This window comes from Macrobrachium rosenbergii, chromosome 49 (assembly GCF_040412425.1).
Source record: "Macrobrachium rosenbergii isolate ZJJX-2024 chromosome 49, ASM4041242v1, whole genome shotgun sequence".
NCBI lineage: Eukaryota > Metazoa > Arthropoda > Malacostraca > Decapoda > Palaemonidae > Macrobrachium > Macrobrachium rosenbergii.
Window position 1 is genome coordinate 29,698,730 of NC_089789.1, and position 19,876 is coordinate 29,718,605.

A 19,876-nucleotide genomic window follows, 5' to 3' on the forward strand; every position below is an offset into this window, starting at 1 on the left:
AACTGAGTGAAGCAGTCTTAATTGGTTCACAGACAATTTGAAATTATACACAAACTGATAACCTCCCCTTACAGACACCACCACGTTTATTCCCGAATGCTTACAATCAAATCAGGTGTAACTGCCAAATACTTACCAAATCTGTTGTAAATTTGACATCCCCAGTGAATGTGTGTGTGCCATCTTTCAGTGCATAATCTCCGATACTCACTCCATTCAATGTTTCAGTGACTGTCAAGTCTCCATCAACCTAAGGAGAAACATGTATGACAAAAAAAAAAAAAAAAACTTTTTATCAAAATTTTTAGTACCCTTATCTCAAAGTTCAAACCAACATCAATAAACCTCACCTGTACTGGACCATCAAAGATCACTTGGTTATTAATTCTGCTAGCATTCAGGGTTATTGCATGGTTTAGTATCCTAGAAATACTAACACCATCAACTATGTCATCCAAGACTGTTAATCCACCTTCAAAAGTCACTGTTCCAAAAATCCTGCGACCAGCTAGTTTGGAAGAATACAAGTTTCAGTTCATTAAGCAAAATTGTTCAAGTTTAATGACAAATATAGTACACATTTTCAGAAATACAGAGCTTACCATTTATCCCACTTATTACTTCTGCTGCCAAGTTAGATTTGAAGTCTTCCAATTTATAGCCAGCAACAGTACCAGCTACAGTAGAATGTCCTAGTATGGTAATTTCATTGAAAGTTTTCTTTCCTGATACTACTTGGTCACCATTTAGGAGGAGAAGATCCAACTCTCCATTTCTGACCTAATTTTTTCCAGCGAGAAGTTACAATTAGAAGATGCAGTGAAACAAGAATTTTGATACTTGACACAAAGATAAAAACCCCACTAACCTGCACATCACCAAGCATGCTACCAATTGTTACCATATCGGCGACAACATCCTGGAAGGTCACAGGTACGTTTATGATTTCATTGGAGTTCCTCAAATAAAAATCATCAGGTACAGACAAACCATTCAGTAGGCCATTAATAGTTATACCTTGTAGGGCTTGTAGTTCAGCAAGCTTATGTGAACCTGCATTAAACAAAATTTTCAAGGTCAAATCTTTACCAATGACTAGTCAAAAAACTAATGAAAATTAGGTTGTAGCATAGGTTGTAGCATTAAACCAGCATACACCGAAATCAAATTACAGACATTCCATTAAACCAAATTGAGGAACGGTAAACTAACAATCCCTACCAGTAATAACCTGAGTTTCCCCAGTGTTATGCAGAAGAACTGTTTTGCTTGCAGTAAGAGGGTCCAGAGGTGTCACGGGATTCACAGTAGTAATTGAGGGTGCGATTAAATCACCATTTATAATAAGAGGACCTGTAATATAAATTTCTATTACCTCAGCAATTATGAGTGACATTTTTGTTTGCCACAACCAAGACTATCAAGATTGGTGGTAATTTCTATATTTTTAGATGTACAAAGCTGTCTGCCTACAATAAAAACTTGCCTGTGAACTTTTGAGTAGCACCCCTCAAAACAAGGTTATTCAATAAGCTTGAAAAGTCACGTCCATTTATATTCTTCAGGGTAATGGAATTAGTCCTTAGAGACTCGACAGTAACTTCTGAAGTTATCCTTTGTTCAGTTACAGTTAACAACAGGTTGTCTCTGGAAACCTTTTTACCACCCACTGAAAACAAGTACAATATTACTTTAGCATTTAATTCTTATAAAGTTGGGTAAGAAGTTAAAATCTGTACAGCTCAATAAATCAAGAAAAGGCTTACCAGGGTAAGAAGTTAAAATCTGTACAGCTCAATAAATCAAGAAAAGGCTTACCAGTTCCTGATACTACGAGGAAATTTGCTTGTAGTTTACCAAAAGTCTTTTGCCCGATAATGTTATGATTACCAGTCAGTTTTACTATTTCAGAGAATGGAGTTCTTGGCAATCCTGGCCCACTTATAAAGTCAACAGTAATCTGTCCACCATTTGTTACAATAAACTCTTCCAGTTTCAAGTTCGGAATATTATAATCTTGATCAATGCGGATGACGTCGTCAAATGAAGCACTAACACCATTTACCTGCAATTTTGTACATGTATTCCTTACTCATTTCTAGTGTATAGTTTCAAATTTTACGCTCAAGAAAAAGATAGACTTACCGTACTTGCAATAATGGAATTCACAAAGCATCTGTTTCCACTTGAACAAATTATCTTTATTCTTGAAAACCTCACACCATCTGAAAGAATGTTTTAGTAGTTTGGTAATAAAATAAGTTAAATTTTGGGCTACTTATGCTTCTAAAATATCACATGATATTCATCTAATAACAGACAATATTATAGTAATCATAAAATGCCAATACTGTAATGTAGATCTTAAGACATTTTATTGCATTTACTCCTCTTAAGCAAGCAGTTAATTGTTGAACATACTATCCACACTATATACACAGAGGGCTCTATGAAATGGGTAATCCAGTTACAGAATTTAAGACTTCAGCGATTAACTCACGAAATAATCAGTCTAACCAGTCTTACCTAGGTCAGTTTGTGAATTTATCTTCTTTGCTTCTTGCAACAAACTCTTGACAATGTTCAGTCTCAGTCGTGCCTCTTCTATTGCTGCTCTTAACTCTGTTAAGGCTTGTACACCAAGGTCAAATCTCAACCCTTGTGACAGAACTACAATCTGAAAAGAAGTGTGCACTGATGAGAGAGAGAGAGAGAGAGAGAGAGAGAGAGAGAGAGAGAGAGAGAGAGAGAGAGAGAGAGAGAGAGAGAGAGAGAGAGAGAGAGAGAGAGAGAGAGAGAGAGAAGTACCCACAAAAATGCAGTTAATTTTCTCAAGTCTTATAAAACTTAAGGGAACCCAAAGCATTTTTCTCAAAAAGGTGGTAATGGTTAAGAGAATGCATCAGTCTCTCAAAAATGGAAAATTTCTCAGAAGTCTGTATGTTGCTTAGCTAAAGCAGTTGGAAGGGACTTGTGATTTCTGCTATTGCTGGAAAACGCTGAACAATTTTGCATAACTCGCTCCCTTCCTTGGGCTTTAATGCCATTACAAATTAATCAGCAAACTAAGTACTGTAACAGCAAAGTCTGCATAGATCATTCTCTTACTTGGGTTCTAATGCTATGACAAATTGATCATCAGACCAGTACTTAACAGTACTCTATAGGTAAGATTCTTTAGACAGTCCTTCAGCTTTCATTACATTCAGTAAAGCTATAGCAAGTTCCAGCAATATTCATTAAGTACAGCTGTAGCAGATTCCAGCAGGTTCAAGTTTACTCTGCATTGGACACTGCCTGTAGTTTTTAATTGAAATGCAGCTTTGAGAAGGTGCAAGAGAACAGACTGAAAATAGGCTGTGGACTGTATTCAGAGAACTGGGGTACGTGTGAAGATTAACGAAAAGGACACAGGGAGAGCTAGTTAGCCCTCAAGGAATATTTGACTGAAGGATCCATACAGTTACACTTCCATAAATAAATAGAACAGGAGCTCAAGATTAGCTAAAGCAGAATTATAGGTTGCCAAAGAATGATAAACAGATTTCACATTGGTTTTTAATGATGCTATAAGAAATTACAAATTTTAGGAAGAACTGACTGAACTGTCAAATAGTAGCTATAATGACAATTTACAGTATTAGAAACATGGGTTCAAATAACCAACAGATACAAGAAATGGAATAATTAAAGTTAAAACTTCAGATAAAATAAAAGGAAAAATGTGTCATGATGGGCAAGAGAAATAGTTCTATAAACAGAAAGTAACCTGGAGAATGTGAACACCTTAAACAAACCTGGGAAAACACTTTCAGGAACAAAATTGACCATAAAACCTTCAAACCCGGGAAAACACCTTCAGGAACAAAATTAAGCATAAACCTTCAAATCTGGTAAATTGTTGAGAGAAGCGACTTAGAAAGCTGAGGGATGCAAACACACTGGTTTTGTACAGAAGAAACACCAGATACCTTTCTGAAATTGCAACAGATTTAACAAGATAATTCTGAATATTACAACAACTGACATGTCAAAACTTAAAAAATGACTTAAGAATAAAACCTATGTAAGGATTCTGCAATGTTTACATGAGGAAAAAAAGGTATCAGGGAGCATGGTCCTCTTAAGTTTTGTAGTTATTTTGGTTTTGACTACTCTTTCCCCTGGTCATGTGTGCACAGTCCTGTGGAATGTCCAAACAGTCTGGCAGATTACTTGGTACTACAGGAACTGGAGATTAAGAAGTATTCAAGAGGATCAAGAGATATTTGATCACTGGTTCATAAAAATTTGCAGCTACAGGACTGGAGGAACACTTATATTCAAACCACAAAATCAAGACTGAGTTGGACGATGAAAGAGAGGAGAAGCCTAAAGGGCTGGTGCACAACACTCCTCCAACCACTTTAGTAATGCCTATGGTGCACTAACAGCACTACCTTCCTGTGAGGAAGATCTAATTAGAATACAAGAGTGAAAAAACTATGGGGTAGAAATTAGCATGGTATTGCATTAGTTTATGCGGATAGTAACAGGAAAAAGTGAAAATATGAAAAAGTACTGGATGAACAACAATAGTGCAATATCTAAAACCTAGAGAGATTAGCAGTACTGTATACCGAGTTACAGGATGAGTAGCATGCTGTGCGAGATATGACGAGGTGTAAAGGAGGAGACTGGCCAAGTTGAGTTGGATGAACTGCATCATGATTAAGAAAATCTCAAGAGGCATTAACAGAAAGGGGCAGCAAGATTATAAGTCTAAAATTTATCCCAAACCAAGTGTGGAAAAAAAAATTAAAGATTACCCTGTCACTCTATCCAATGTGAAAGATTACAGGCACATGTAAGATTACTTTACCCATTTTTAAAAGTTAATACTGCACACAAAAAGTTTAAAAACTTACGTTCAAGATGCTAGTAAATTGTGCAGTAACTTTAATGTTACCCCTAATTGTAACACGAGTTGTAAAGTTCTTCGATCCATCGACCTTAGTTGCTTGCTGAACTCTTCTGACCAGATCAGACAAGCCATCATTTACTATGGTATTTTTAAGAGATTTACACCAGACCAGGGCATCATCATAATACTTCTGTAAATAGAATTCATTGTGCATGGTTAAGTTAATAAACTTCTATACACTAAAACTCATTTATACTATACATGATTGATAAACAAAACAATACTTACTCCTAATGGATCCAGATACTCGAAGGAAACATAGTAGGTTAATGGTCTATTTGCCGAAGTATCAAATGGATTTGCCACAGTCAGCAGCAGCTTGTTTAGTGTAATTGGCAAATAAACAAAGGAGGCTGACACTGCACCCTGCAAAGAAATTTTTTTAATATACAAAACTCAATTGTCTAAACTTTGTGATTTATTTTCAAAAACTCAATATCTGAACAAGTTGCTCTAAGTACAATACAGTACTAGGAATTTCTTAAATACTCACCAGACCTGAAACTTTTTGTGTTGTCTGGATAAACCGCCAACCATTGTACTGGTAGAAAAACACTCCCGACTGTCCATTAACTACTGCCAGGAGAAATTCACCTTGTGTTCCCTAATGAGAAAATAAAAAGCAACAGGCATATTAGCAATAACTAACGCTACAAAATCTTAAAATTAAAAAATAAATATGCCAAAGGTGTCTTAAAACAAATTCTGTCCAAAAATCTGCACTACCCATTATGTAACCACAGCAAGTCTAAGACCCCAAAACTTGAAAAATTATTATACAAAACTATTGCTCAGCTTTTCCACATTAAAATTTTATATTTCTCATGTTAATTTTTATCCAGATGGCTCCCCTAGCACCCATTGTGATTGGAATGTAAGTGACATTACCAATACGGGATGCAGATCATGAGAACTTAAAATCTCTGCACTTCAATAATCACAGGAGAAAACCTTTCTGGGAAAACCTTTCCAAGAATCCCTAAATAATGTTTTATTCAAGTGTCAAGTCTGAAATTTTGTTGCTCTTGCTTATATACTGAACCATTCACATGATACTGAAACATTCAATGTTATTCTTAAAAATACCTCTTAATGCATAAAGGTTAGTACGCCTTTTCCTCAGAAGTTTCCAAGGTTCTTTTTATGAACTCAAATATGTACATAAAACTTCCACCAGTTTCAAGTCGCTAAGTCGCCCATAATGAAAGTCCTCATTGGCTTTCCGATTAACATTTCCCTAAAAATTTAGTATACAGTGTCATAATCAGTATGAAGTGCCATGAAAGGCAAAAGCATTTTACTCAATCTCAGTCTTACCTGATACACTATCCATTGTCTTGCACCATTAGTTCTGATACACTGGAATGGCACAAACTTGCCATTATCATACTTATAGATTACAGAATCCACTTCAAAATCCTTGTTACCATCTGAAAATGCAATTTAAATGTTAAAAACTGCTATGATTATAGTCTTTCAATATCAAAATATTACCATTGCCTATAAAATGAACCATTGGACTTGAGTGAGATCAAAGATGTGGGGAAGGGTAAACAAAAAGCAAAATGCAAAAACAACTAAGACAGGGGTACAAATACTGTATTCAACTAGTTTACAGTGATGTCAAGATCAATCAAATGTGCAATAAAGTATATCAAAATCATTGGTCAAAAAATTAATCTTTAATTGTTCTTAGAAAATTTTTGGTTAACTTTTGCTCCAATTCACCTTTATTTCTATTTATTTTAAAGTTCTTACAATTAGATCAGGACCTCCATTCTCCTTAAATGCTCCTTTATTTCCAGAGAACTCTCAAAGACTAAAAATTTCAGTCTGCCAAATTATATAAAAAAATGAATGAAATTAAAGGGAAAAAATCTACTGGTAAGCATTTCATTTTTGTTGCCCATATATCACCACTATCATTTAAAATCCAGGTCGACATATTATGAAGGGCAGGTTGGGATAGGGGACTTTGTTTGAAAAAAAAAAAAAAATTTACAACTTTCTATAGAATAATTTACGGAAGTTTTAAATACTTTTTTTCCCCACTTAATTTCTTAAACTACCTCATATATTTTATGACAAATGTCAAAATCTAACACTCAACATTACTCAGACCTAAACTTAAGTTAAAACTTCATACAGTACCAGGTAAAGTACTAGAAACTCAAAGCCAATGGGAGAGGGAACTGCCACTATGACTAAAAACATACAGCTAAACTTTTCCAGAAATTTACTCTCATTGTATAGGTCAGCATGATTCATACAGTTTAAAACACGTGCACAAAACCAGAATCATTCCAATCTACTCGCAGTTTTTCCATTTGAGGCAGGCTATGCCATGATGTCAATACCACTAATGGACTTCTAAAAATTACATTGCACCAAACAGATTTAAAACCACTAGCTACAAAACTACCAATAAAAACACCCCAAAAATTCTAATGCTTACTTCTGTCAATTCTGTATTCATTTGCAACAACAAGGAAATATTCTGAGCTTGCTCCCTCAGTAAAGCTGAAAGCAGTCCAGTCGCGAGCACCAGTAGTTCTTATACGCTGGAATGGGTTCAGAATTCTCCTATGCAAGTCGTACACATAGATTACACTGTCTATCTCCACATTCCCTGAGGATAGACTCAACCTTATTAAGTCTTTGCAGTTATGCAGACATTTTGGAGAAATTAGCTATTTTTATCAAATTTTAAAATTAACAAATGTAAGTTTTGAATTTAATTTACAACACTAAATTACACTAGAAAAACTTACCCATATCATCTTTATGATTTGCAACAGCTAGAAACTGTCGAGAAACTATCCTGAAAGATTCTAAGCCCGCTGCATATTTTGTACCAAATCCTGCATTATCAATTTTATCGTAACTTGGAAAGATTATACCATTTTGTGTTGTTGTCTGTAATAAAATTGACATAACAGTAAGAAAGACTGGATTACAAATTGTTAATGCAATCAAACATTCAAAATATTACTTAGTTGCTTCCCAGTTTTCAAGTCTTTTCCATTTACATATTCTACAAATTCCAGATTTACAAATTTCAGATCTGTCCAAAAAAAACCACTTAAAGCGAGAGCTTACTTGTAGTTGAAACACAACACTCAGCAGCTCTCCATACCTCTGTACTGGATCATAGGAGTTAGCAAATGCAATAAATGTACTCTCCCCAAATTCCCTGCAAGTTAGATTGATATTACTACATGACTACTCACAGTAAAGAAAAGGTTTCACAACAAGATTATATAAAATCCAAAATATGTTTTAAGAATGAAGAGCTACTCTAAAAGGAGGTCTCCTTGTTGAAAGTGTCAGACTTTAAAATTCTAAAGAATAATCATCTCCCTTTGTTTCCTCATTTTAATTTACACCAACCTTTCAGTTAAGTGAAACCTCATTTACACATACCAGCCATGTAACATTCAAGATTACTGGATGTCAATAGGAATTAAATTTAATTAGCTATAATTTTAATTTGAACATTCTAATTTAGACAATTTTTCATGCTTCAGATTTTACAGTTGTTAAAGCCCATAATTATCTACAATAATTCAAGCCTCGTTCTTATTCCCAATAAAGGGATTTTGACAAAGGAAAAATCTATTTCTGGGCTCGACCTGTGTCAGCCAGTGAAATGGTTCCATTTAGCACATTTCTAGGTATAAGAATTGCTACATATACCAGAGAAAAAGCTATCTAGAATGCCGGGGTTACCACCCCCGGAGCGATCACCTATAAACGGTGTCGATATACACTAGGGGTGAGCTTAAACCACTATCACTCAGGTTATGCACAAATAAGAACAAGAAAAACTAAAACTAACACTTCCATACATGGACTTTCTAATCTCACACTAAGATATGAAATCCACCTTCCTACTTGTTGACTACTACACTGGTTACCTACCACAGAGCAACATCCTGAGCAGTTTGTGTTTTCAGAGATCTTTTGAATTCAACCTTCAGCCCATCTGACCATGTTATTCTGTATACTCCACTACCAGATCCTTTCTGTTAATATATAGAAGAACTCCAATAAAGACCAGATCAACCATTTTAAATCAGTTTCAATAAAGTTCATATCAAAATTAAAAGAATTAACATATTAATGGGGGAAATTCAGAATGTAGTCAGTTTGTGTCAGAATACCCATCAGGTTAAAAAAAAAAAAAAAAAAACAAGGACAAGCATATTCCAACTTCCCACCTATTATATTGGGATTTCATAAAAAGTGCTTAGATTAGGGATTTCATAAAAAAAAAAAAAGGTTGCTTAGACAACTTTGCAGGTCACATTAACAAAAATTTAGATAAGGTCTGAAGACCAGCAAAGTAGCAACCATTTAAAGTTTAGTTTAGTTTTAAGTCTTATTTTTTACACTTACCCTTGAAGAATCCTGAACATCCTGTTCTAGTGTCTCCACACAAACAACTTCGATAAAAACATTGAGCTTTAAAACAGGTATACACTTCTTTGCACCTAAGGTACGTGTCTGGGCCTTCTGCAGTGTGTTGCGTGCCTGGAAATTTTTGTTAGGGTATTAAGAATTTGGTAACTGAAAAAGTGCATGTAACTATCACAATCTTACCTTTGCAGAAAAATATTGAACCTACCACGTCTAACTTGTACACGTGCAAATTTCCAGGATTATCAACGCTATAATCTTCCGTCACAAGCCAAAAGAGGAAGTTCAGGTGCTCAAATACTTCCATTGATATGGCATTTTCAGGTGAAGTAAAAGTTCTTAGGTGACTGTTTACATTTCCATCCAAACCAGAAAGTTTATAGAAACCTGGAAAATTAAAAAAGACTATTAATCTCAAACAGTGCCTTATGTTATGAAACTATCAATCAACCTACTTTAATGATATAATATCCACACAACTCTACAACTCTAATACCTTTTGTCTCCTTTGAAAGAATGGACTCTATAGGATGAGATCTTTTCTGACGTTTCCCAATTTCCTGAAGTTCATTAACATTATTCTTCAGTCTTTGTACAGTATCTGAGCGAAATCTTTGAAGCTTTTTTTCTGTAGGAAAAAAAATTCAACTATTCAGCCACCAGTCGTAACTGTAAGACCTTAAGCACATTGCCGTACTGTACTGATAATTTAACAGTCTGAAATTCAAAACTGCATACTGTATATAGTTATCACATTCCATTAAACTGCATATTAAGGACATTGGCGTTACTACACCGACCAGTCCCTTAATGGACCTTGAATTATTGACTATTAAGTAGAAAAAAAAATCAGTAATTAGGGGTTGGGGTATCCACTTATTTCACAGGATTTCCTTAAGAAATTAGGTAAGTTTTACCACCAAATTTTTTACAGCTCTAAGAGCTAAAGGATTAGTTACAAAAACTAACTGCTCGAGTGCAGTTTTGCCACCAAAGTCTTCAGAACTTTACGGAAAAAGATTACTTATATAAACATGTCATTAACTTCATCTAATACTAAAATCCCCTGCCATGCAAAATTTTAAAGCCTTCTCTACAGCTGATGAATCACATTGCAAAGCACTGAACTAGTACATAAAGGTTAAATACCATTCTGTTATACAGTGAAAACTCCGTATTCGACGAGGGATGCATACTGCACTCCCTGCAATTAGTTAAAATCAGTGAATACTTAAAACCCCTCTAAAAATACTAGAACTGCCATTTTGATAGTTTAAACAAAAGAAATAACCTGTAAAATTGCTTATATCCGAGTATTTGAATACTTTTATCACAAAAAGTGCATTTATGAAAATTATATGAAAATACAGTAATGTGAAAATTTCAGTGAAAAATACTGTGAATGGGCGAATTTTCTGCAAATAATGGGTAGATATGTTCCACAGAGAAACCTGCGAATGTGCGAGTCTGCGAATCGTGACAACGCGAATACAGGGTGTTTACTGTAATTTTAATTAGGCCTACCTTTGCATCTTGTAACCTTAAGCTTTATTGGGGATGTTTCTCCTCTCTAGTACTGAACTACCAATTCAATTGGAAGATGATCTATTGCAATTGTTTACCTCCCACCTACTCCAGTTTGAGTCAAATGCCTCGCCATAATAAGGCCTGCTGGAGCCTCACACATTTCACATATATTAAGTGTGGCTAGAAACTTGACTAACACATTTTAATCAAGAACTAATATGCATTCACTTACCATAGAATCTGGTTTTTAAAGAATTTTCTACAATTACCTTGTACCTATAAATGAATACAGGTGTATAGACTTAGAATAGACTTGTACAGACTTAGAATTACCAGAAGCAGGAAATGTCAGGCCTAAGCTCTATTTCCCTATAGAGTATTTTTCAATTCTGTTTAGGTCAACTGGTGTGACCTGTACTTTGAGTTCCTTAATTATACAAGCACTGTACCATCATTAGAATTCTTATATGGTCTAACTAGGCTCAATGCACACAATATCAATAGGGTTCTGGAAGTATCAAACCCTCAAACATACAAGGTCAAAACATACATAAACCCTGGTTGATACTATCCAAAGTTTTATTCTTACCCAATTCTCCACTGCCAAATAAATTTAATCTACTGCTAAAACCGGTCCATAATCTCTCAAGCACTCCAGAACTTCCCTCCTCTGTGCCTTCATCATAGATTCCGTTAAACTTCACAGTGCCTTCATCAGATATGTCTTCATTGCCCAAGTCTCCTTCAGCTGTTAGGACTCGAGCTGGGCCTCCATTTACCTGTTAAAATGCAAAGTCAAAATTCATACCTTGCCTATCCTACTTCAATTTAAAAGCAATGCAATGAACATCTGTTCACTATCAAGGCTCTGAACACTTGATAAAATCAAGTGTTCAGATTTAGAGAAGACTGGCAGGTACAACCAATTTGTAATACTGTACTCACAAATAAACCCAGTCTTTTGTTAAAGGAAATTTAAGAATACATTTAGTTATGAAGGAGGGGAGGGTAACAGGACAATGCAAAAAACTTTGTTTGGCAGAATGAAGTGCAAGTTACTTGAAACTTACAATAAGGAGTAGAATTAAAGGGATTTAAGCAAGAGTAGTAAACTATCTGGAATAAGTTCAGTTTAGAAAGTAGCCAAGTGAACTTTATGAAATGGCAACAAATCTGTATTACAAATCTGTATTATGGTAATGACCAATACGTGAATTTAAAATTACTCTCAATGAAGGTGTTGAGACCCTTTGCACCAATATGTAATGCAGAGGAAGTAGTGGAATGGTAGACCTGAAGGCAACATTAGCCTTGTTTGAATCATTTTATGAAACCTAGGCTGTTCATCAATCACTAGGGAACTTCCAGCCATTCAAGTATTTAAGATGGTGAAAGGAGTAGCTGGTATGGTTGTAGAGCAAAGTAATAGAATGAGAAAAAGGAGATGAAGTACAAGGACCACAAGGTGAAACAGAGCAAAAACTCCCACAGTTGCAAAATCAGATAAAATTGGACAGTAAGACTGAAAATAGGAAGTGGAAGTGAGAGTGGAGTTAAAAGTAAAAGGCTAAATAGTCAGTGCAGCTAGGGGCTGAAGAGACACTGCAAGAATATTCTATTAATACCAACAGTGTACCACGAGAAGTGCACCAATTGCACAAGCGCCCCAACAGGGATAAAACTAATATAGCACCTAGAGTACCATATTCACAGTTACTCTCCTCTACAATTTGAGCATTTATTAAGCCTGGGATTCTACAGTCTGGAGGGGACAGCAAGATTCGGATTCTTGAAACTATTTCCAAGGACCTGCACACAGTACTGAACCATTTATTACTTGGACTATCCCATCCTTTTGAGTATGAGAGCCTGCCCAACATTATGAACACTGCAAAAGAAATTATTCTGACATGGAAACAGATTATACAAGAGTGAAATTAAACTAAGATCACCTTTTCACTTCCTTCAGAAATACTAAATAGCCCTGGCCCAGAGTAACAACCTAAAGAATAGTAATGGGGTTATCCCTGAAAATTGCTTCAAGCAGCCTTTGAATAAATAGGGCCTGCTGTCTACTTTATCATGCTACAAATTTGTGATAACTAGTCTGTATATACAGCAGACAATGCTATTAAGTATGACAAAATTTAACTGTTCACTTATGCTCAGGTTAAAAGTACCAAGTCTCTACGTGCACACACGTCCCTACAGCGAATTCTTGGACCATTTTCATGACCAGAATTTTCTTTCCACAATGAACTTATGAGTTACCTGGCTAGGGCAGAGGCTTCTGCTCTACCGGAGTAGAGTACTACTTTTCTTCACATAGCTCACTTGCAATTGTGAGGGACCAGAATGGACTAGGGTCTTGCATTGGCTTATTTGTCTCAAAAGTGATATTAGATTGAACTTTGTCCTTACAAAAAAACTTTCTACTTGCCTTTTTCTTTTACTAATTGAGCCAAAGTGGTAGTGAGACTGCTGTGGTTTAAACAGAAGAGCAAAAATTTGGTGCAAATTACAATGCTGGACTTGACCTTCAATCTCTTATTATTCAATTTAGCACTAGGCTAACCCTAATCAGGAAGGCGTGTATGAATTTAGCTTGGGAGTTTATGCGCTTTAGCACTTTTCCCATAGGTAGGTACATGGGCCTGCTTTCCCCAAACTCAATGTAGGCTGGTATGGTTAGCTTCAGGGTTCTTTACAAAATAGCTCTTACAACTGGAGTGCCAGATTCATTTGACTCAAGCATGACTGCAGGACTTGAGGTTATCAAGTTACCAATGAAAATGACCAGCCTATCTTTCAGATAAGCATTTATCCACTAAAAATTACCATTAAGCTAGAGTTCACCACCTAGCCTTCTGCGACAAAAGGTAGCATACACAAGTTCAGGGACTAAGATGAAGCTCTCTCGGACAGGCAACTACTCTAGTCAACCCATTTTAAGAATATCACTGCCATGCCCACATTCTCCCTACCCAACCCTGCCACCCCAGCCTAACCCCCCCCTCTTTCATGATATCACTCATACGGCTTGCAGAGCTGTCCTTCTCGTGAGCCGGAGTTGCAATATTCAGATACCCTCATGTAGTGAGGAAGAGGATGGCATCCGGCACCACCCCTACCCCTATCCTTGGTAGGCGAGTGGGAACAGTCAGAACCATCAGCCAAGCTAGGAATATTGTTCTTTACACATTCAAGTATTTTGATAAGGACATGACACACCTGATACAAGAAATAAAGAAAACTTCTGAGGTCACTAATGTTTCTCAAAGCTTAATCAACAGGATCAGGCTCCAGGGCAAGATGAGTGGAGATGTAACTCAATCACTGCTCCATCAGAATCTTGTAATGAATGTCCTTGGGAGGACTGAGTATTTCGACAAAGATGTGATAGAGAGAAATTCTTGCATTTTAAGAAAGAGGAGAGCTGCCTACACTTGATTTGTTGAGGAGAGCTGCCTACACTGGATTTGTTGATACAGAGACTGAGGGAGCCACCAGTGGATTTTATAGGAGGAAGCACAAGCCTGAGGAAATTACTGAAGAGTATGGGATTCAGATACAAGAAACATAGTAGCAGAGCTGTATTCAGGTCGAGATCAGATATTGCAGCTGCCCAAAAATTCCTAGGGCAACTCAAAAGCAACAGAAGCAGTGAATGAACAGAAGCAGTGAATGCCCAAGGCCAGAAATTTATCTTTATGAAACTTGGATCAATCAAAATGCCGGCATCAAACAATGTTGGATGGATAAGGAAGGTACCATCGAGCCTAACACAAAAATTGGCAGAGGTGGAAGATTCATCAACTTCCACGCATAGTTCTGAAGGCTTTGTTCTTGGTGCACTTAATGTTCAACTCCAAGAATGGTAAAAAGGATTATCATGATTCCAATAGTCTTTTTCAACTGAACTGAGCCACTCAGACAGCAACAGTGATGAAAGTGATTAGGATGAGCACTAAAAAGGCCTGAAAAAAAAAAAAAACAAAATGATTAAAAGAAAAAAAAAAAGCTGTGAATACCATTTTTTTTCTTTTACATGACCCTACTCTGAATGGCCAGATGTTCTACAAAATCTAAAATGAGTAAACTGCTTTACTTTCATATCTCACACCACCATCCGTAGTACTACACAAAACCACCACTTCCTCCATTTTTAGTGGCAATCCGCCTCCTGCTTTTTCACATCTCCGGATGGGTGGAGGGTGGGGGTTGCTATGTTATCAGTGTCATAGCCAAGCAGCAACTGATATCGTCCAAGAGTGCGGTAAAATAACGTCATGCATTATCTACTGTACCAGTAGAAGGGGGCGTGGCTGAGTGATATTCTTAAACTGCATCTACTGTACTATAGAAAATACTTTATATTTCACCTTTTCAAAACTAACTGTTTCAAAGTATATCTTTGGTGACTACTATTTACTAAATCTTTCACTACAATTATTTATAAGCACCAAAAATTACTTACCAATCCAAGTAATAGAAGAACGCCTGCGAGCAGGACCAACCTTGGGTCCAGCAACATTTCAGTTCGCTAAGCACCTAATTCACTTAGGTCTGTAAGTTTAGAACAATATTAGCCAACTTAAAAATGATCAAAGCTGCAACTGTCTTGCTAATCATATGAAAAAATACACTTATTTCCAGTATATAAAAACCAAACACCACAGTTATATGCAAAAATAAGGTTAATTTCAAGGAAAAAATAGAGATATACTTCAATATTTACATACATTAAATTAAGAAGTTTTTATTCCTAAACTACCTTTGATTCACTTAATGGATTGCTGCTATACACAGCAGTACACTAAATATTTACATACATTAAATTAAGAAGTTTTTATTCCTAAACCACGTTTGATTCACTTAATGGATTGCTGCTACACAGCAGTACACTAAACAATTCCACTTTAAAGATAATTCTGAAAAAATGTTAAATCTTCTTCAAATCCTAATTGTAATATCCTTCAGGTGACTTTTCAGTAACAGTACTACAATGGTAGATATTACAGTGGTGGACAAATTACATGCAGCAAACATTCCTTACTTTCCCAAACCTTGTTCGTATGAATAGCTTTGGAGGGGTCTAATGAAGCCAGTTCAAAGAAAACAGGGCTGTACTTATAGTTAAAGGAATGCATTCATAGTAAATTTTTTATTAATCAAGCACGCAACACTCAAGAAACTTCATATCACTCATTCCAACAATCAAACTTTTAGCAACATTAAAAAGTAAACCACTTTCCTAAGTTATAAATGCATTAATCTAAAAGGACGAAACTTACATGTCTTTGAAACATACATACACATACATCCCTGACTACAGCTTTTTTGCAAGGAATTTTCTAGGTGTAACTATCTTGGTAAAGGTATTAATTGCTTGCCTAATAAATATACCATTCATCTCTCTAACTTGTTTTAAGCATTTTTGATAGTTTATTTTTTGAGGGGGGGGGGGAAAGAGACTTTCCCTTCACCTAATAAAGCTAGGAGACTCCAAAGGGGAACCAGGTTCTACAGGTTTGGAGAATATGATATCAGTAATAATGGGGTCTGACTTTTGATAACTACTAACAAATTTAAAACAGCTTTACACTATGGCATGGGAAAATACAGGGATACAGCCATCCTTTCACACAAAGCTGGGTTCTACTTGAACGGAGGGCTCTCTACACCTTAGGACTAAATTACATAGTAAAACATAAGTAGCCTACTAACCTAACCCAGTGCTCTTCGTCCCACCCAAATGGAAAATACACTCCCTGGAGCTCCTTAACTCTACACCTTTAAGGAAGTAAATGATGTAAACAGCATTGCACAGTAACCTAGGCCTATCTTAACCTGATCTAGGGTTCTGTAAATCACACAAAGGTATATATGTTAAATATTGCTTACCATAATGTAATGATAGCAGTCAAGTACACTGACTAATTAAAATAGGTATCAGTCCTCACTACTGAAGCTGTTTACGGTAGAACTATAGTACAACTCTGCATGGTAATTAACTTTCTACAGTATTTTGGTTGCTTATCAAGAATTTACCATTAGTTTTTATTGGTCGACTGTAATTAACCTCAGAACTAATGTGTTTTTGTACAGTGGCCATCCTGGAATGCTATCGTGCATGTGCAGTGTTATAGGGGAACTTTTGGTAAACAGTGGAGTTTCCTTCACCAGGGCCTCAAAGTATGTACAAACTACTAAGTAAGGTTAGGTTAGGGTACATTAAGTTGGTATACGGTAGATCTAAGCTGGCTGTCCGCGGTGAGCTAGGCTATGGCAGTTGACGTTTTTCTATAGAACTTTACCTGCTGAAAAAGAATTAAAATAATATTTTGTCGCTCAGCTGTAATTAAGCTGTAAATTATCTTGGGACTGGTGTGGTAAAACCCTTTCAGGAATAGCAAACATTAAGAAAGACCCGTTGGGAATTTGGGGGTTTTGGTGGGGTAAATAACTTTGGAAAAGGTCTGGGTACCTTATTTTTGTATTTCCTGTTATGTATGTCATTTGGAACACGAAAACAAAGCGTAAAAAGGGTGAATAAATGGATAGTGGGAGCTGCTCCAAAGGCACTTTTCATTCATTACTAGTACTACTGATTCTAAGCCTTAACAAGCATGCGCTAGCTTTCAGTTCACCAATCAGCAGCTGCTGGTTTCCTGCACTTATCAAGAGCTGAGAGAGACTGGCAATTGACGTTATTTTACTTGCTGAACAAGAATTTAAATTACCTCTTGCCAGAGCATACGAGCTTGCCAGGAATCTTTAAAAATGCAGATAAGGCGCGCAGCACCGTTCAGCCACGGCAACCTATAGAGGCCACCCAAGTTGAAAGCGGCTGCCACAGCAACCTATAGAGGCCACCCAAGTTGAAAGTGGCAGCCACGGCAACCTATAGAGGCCACCCGAGTTGAAAGCAGAAATGGTAAGGTTTTGTTTCCCATTTACGGAAACTTCGAATAGTGTGCAGTAGATCTAGACTATGGCAACTGATTTTTTTCTATGTTATTTTACTTGCTTTACAAGAGTAAGGTAATATTTTGCCGGTCGGCTGCTGCTAAACTGTAATTTACCCTTGAGCTGTGTGCGACCCACTGGTACAGTCATGCAGTTTTCAAGGGTTAATTACACTTTAGTTACAGCCGACCGACAAAATATTTTAAATTCTTGCTCAGCAAGTAAGATAACAGGAAAACGTCAATTGCCATAGGCTGGCTCACTGCGGACAGCCGGCTTAGAATTGCCTGGTACAGTTCCTTTTATAATAGGTTTTATTAGCCAATCCCTTCTTGAACATATGGCTCCCTATGACTAGAGCATGCACGGAACCATTCCATAAAAAGACAGGCTGTTCTTTCTCCCAGCGATTTCCCCACTCATAACCCATGTTCCCAAAGGGCACCCAACCATGTTGGATAGTTATGAGGTAATTGTACCGACCGACAAACACCACCACATCCATCAGCAACACTAAAATAAGAAAAATCAATTTCCATGGTAAGTCTGTGCGGAGCGGTTCTATAGTTCACGGTTTTCTTACAAAGCAGCTATGCTGCGGTATCTACCAATTGTAACAGCAAATGGATAAAATTAGCCATCACTTTGTGGCATAAGGACGTTTTTTCAAGTTAAAATACAGATGGTAATCTTGATATGTATTCTAAAAGACTCCCAATTATTTTTCCTTATATTAAGTCTCCTAGAACTTAACTCTTACTATGCATTTTAACACTATTACATTGACTTAAGTCTGAAAGTTCCGAGAGAATGAAGACTTCAGAGTCCAAAAACATCCACTACTTACACGTTGATCCCTTGGAAGCTAACAACATTGGCTAAAATGTAACCCTAACTAGGCTATTAAGTCAGAAAATGGAATACCTTAAAACAAACGCAACTCTATATACCTCGCACTCCGCATTAATACCTTCACGGCAATACCCGAAAAACCTAAATACCTACAAAAGCTTTCAAAAATACTATGGACCAAACACGGTCATTCTTCAAACCATATGATGAAAATAATTATTAAATACTCTTCACTAAAATCACCAAACCCTCAGTGATACTGAATATTGGAGAAAGGAACTGTGTTAAATAAAAGATGTGGGCAATAAAAATTACGGTTTTTATCAAAATACAAAAATTTAGAAAATGCATAAATTTACGTATTCGCCGTAAATTAATTACAATCATTTGACAAAACTTACATTATCCAAAATCTACCACATACATACCAATCGTTAAACAAAACAGTCACAATGATAACCTTCCCACAAATTTATAATATACTATACTTATGCAAAATATTATAAAAAAAAGTTCCCAGTACCTATAACATCTGCCTATAATAACACCGTACATATAATCACATTGAACTAAATAACTGATCTTGTGATAGACAGTGCTAGCAATACTTACGTTTACACTAAAAACACAAACACACAGAAGAAACCAAACTGAAGAACCAACTGGAAAACGATCTGAATGTTGGTTTGTTTTCATTCCCAGGAACCAAGAAGGACGCTCGAAAACCAGTTTTGCGAGATTGCAGTGATACTTCCTAGATGGCGCTGATTATTTCTCATTCCGGAATTAGCCTCCATAGATGTCTCTGTCGGGACTTTTTTTAAAGTGTTTTTATCGAGTTTTAGGAAGACTTTTTTTCCAGCGCTTATACATATGCATAAAGCATTCATTTGAACCCTTTCCGGGCACCCAGCTAATCGCCCTCTAAATATTAACCGAGACTAACGACGAGTATTCTCACAGCTACTGTTGAGCAGCATTGCTGTATTCATTGGCTGAATCGTATTCGTGGGATACTGAGTGAAATCTATATAAAAATTCCCGGTTGCTTTAGTTTTACTGCGTTTTACATTGGCTGTGTTTCATGTTTCATAGTCGTTGATATGAATGCGTTTCAAAAAGTTTTTGACAGTTTTCATTGCTAAA

The 19,876-nt window shown here is 36.3% G+C and overlaps 1 protein-coding gene across 2 annotated transcripts in view; it reads right to left on the reverse strand.

Moving 5' to 3' along the window:
• LOC136832224 (uncharacterized) overlaps positions 1 to 19,446 on the reverse strand; it is a 34,359-nt gene extending 14,913 nt beyond the window's left edge. Inside the window, exons 1-23 of one of the 2 annotated variants that reach the window (XM_067093053.1) lie at positions 19,343 to 19,446; positions 15,387 to 15,475; positions 11,499 to 11,688; positions 9,879 to 10,010; positions 9,591 to 9,769; positions 9,362 to 9,496; positions 8,885 to 8,988; positions 8,063 to 8,156; positions 7,735 to 7,879; positions 7,419 to 7,592; positions 6,281 to 6,393; positions 5,457 to 5,567; positions 5,192 to 5,329; positions 4,908 to 5,093; positions 2,527 to 2,677; positions 2,146 to 2,225; positions 1,819 to 2,065; positions 1,487 to 1,669; positions 1,222 to 1,353; positions 869 to 1,053; positions 603 to 780; positions 351 to 508; positions 137 to 250 (exon numbers count right to left, since the gene is read on the reverse strand). In XM_067093053.1, coding sequence (XP_066949154.1) covers positions 137 to 250; positions 351 to 508; positions 603 to 780; positions 869 to 1,053; positions 1,222 to 1,353; positions 1,487 to 1,669; positions 1,819 to 2,065; positions 2,146 to 2,225; positions 2,527 to 2,677; positions 4,908 to 5,093; positions 5,192 to 5,329; positions 5,457 to 5,567; positions 6,281 to 6,393; positions 7,419 to 7,592; positions 7,735 to 7,879; positions 8,063 to 8,156; positions 8,885 to 8,988; positions 9,362 to 9,496; positions 9,591 to 9,769; positions 9,879 to 10,010; positions 11,499 to 11,688; positions 15,387 to 15,443 — 3,186 coding nt within the window. In that variant the 5' untranslated portion in view covers positions 15,444 to 15,475; positions 19,343 to 19,446. Of the gene's footprint in view, positions 1 to 136; positions 251 to 350; positions 509 to 602; positions 781 to 868; positions 1,054 to 1,221; positions 1,354 to 1,486; positions 1,670 to 1,818; positions 2,066 to 2,145; positions 2,226 to 2,526; positions 2,678 to 4,907; positions 5,094 to 5,191; positions 5,330 to 5,456; positions 5,568 to 6,280; positions 6,394 to 7,418; positions 7,593 to 7,734; positions 7,880 to 8,062; positions 8,157 to 8,884; positions 8,989 to 9,361; positions 9,497 to 9,590; positions 9,770 to 9,878; positions 10,011 to 11,498; positions 11,689 to 15,386; positions 15,476 to 17,652; positions 17,744 to 19,342 lie in introns of those variants that run through there. The other variant, XM_067093054.1, reaches the window with a different exon arrangement.
• Between the last annotated feature and the right edge of the window lie 430 nt (positions 19,447 to 19,876).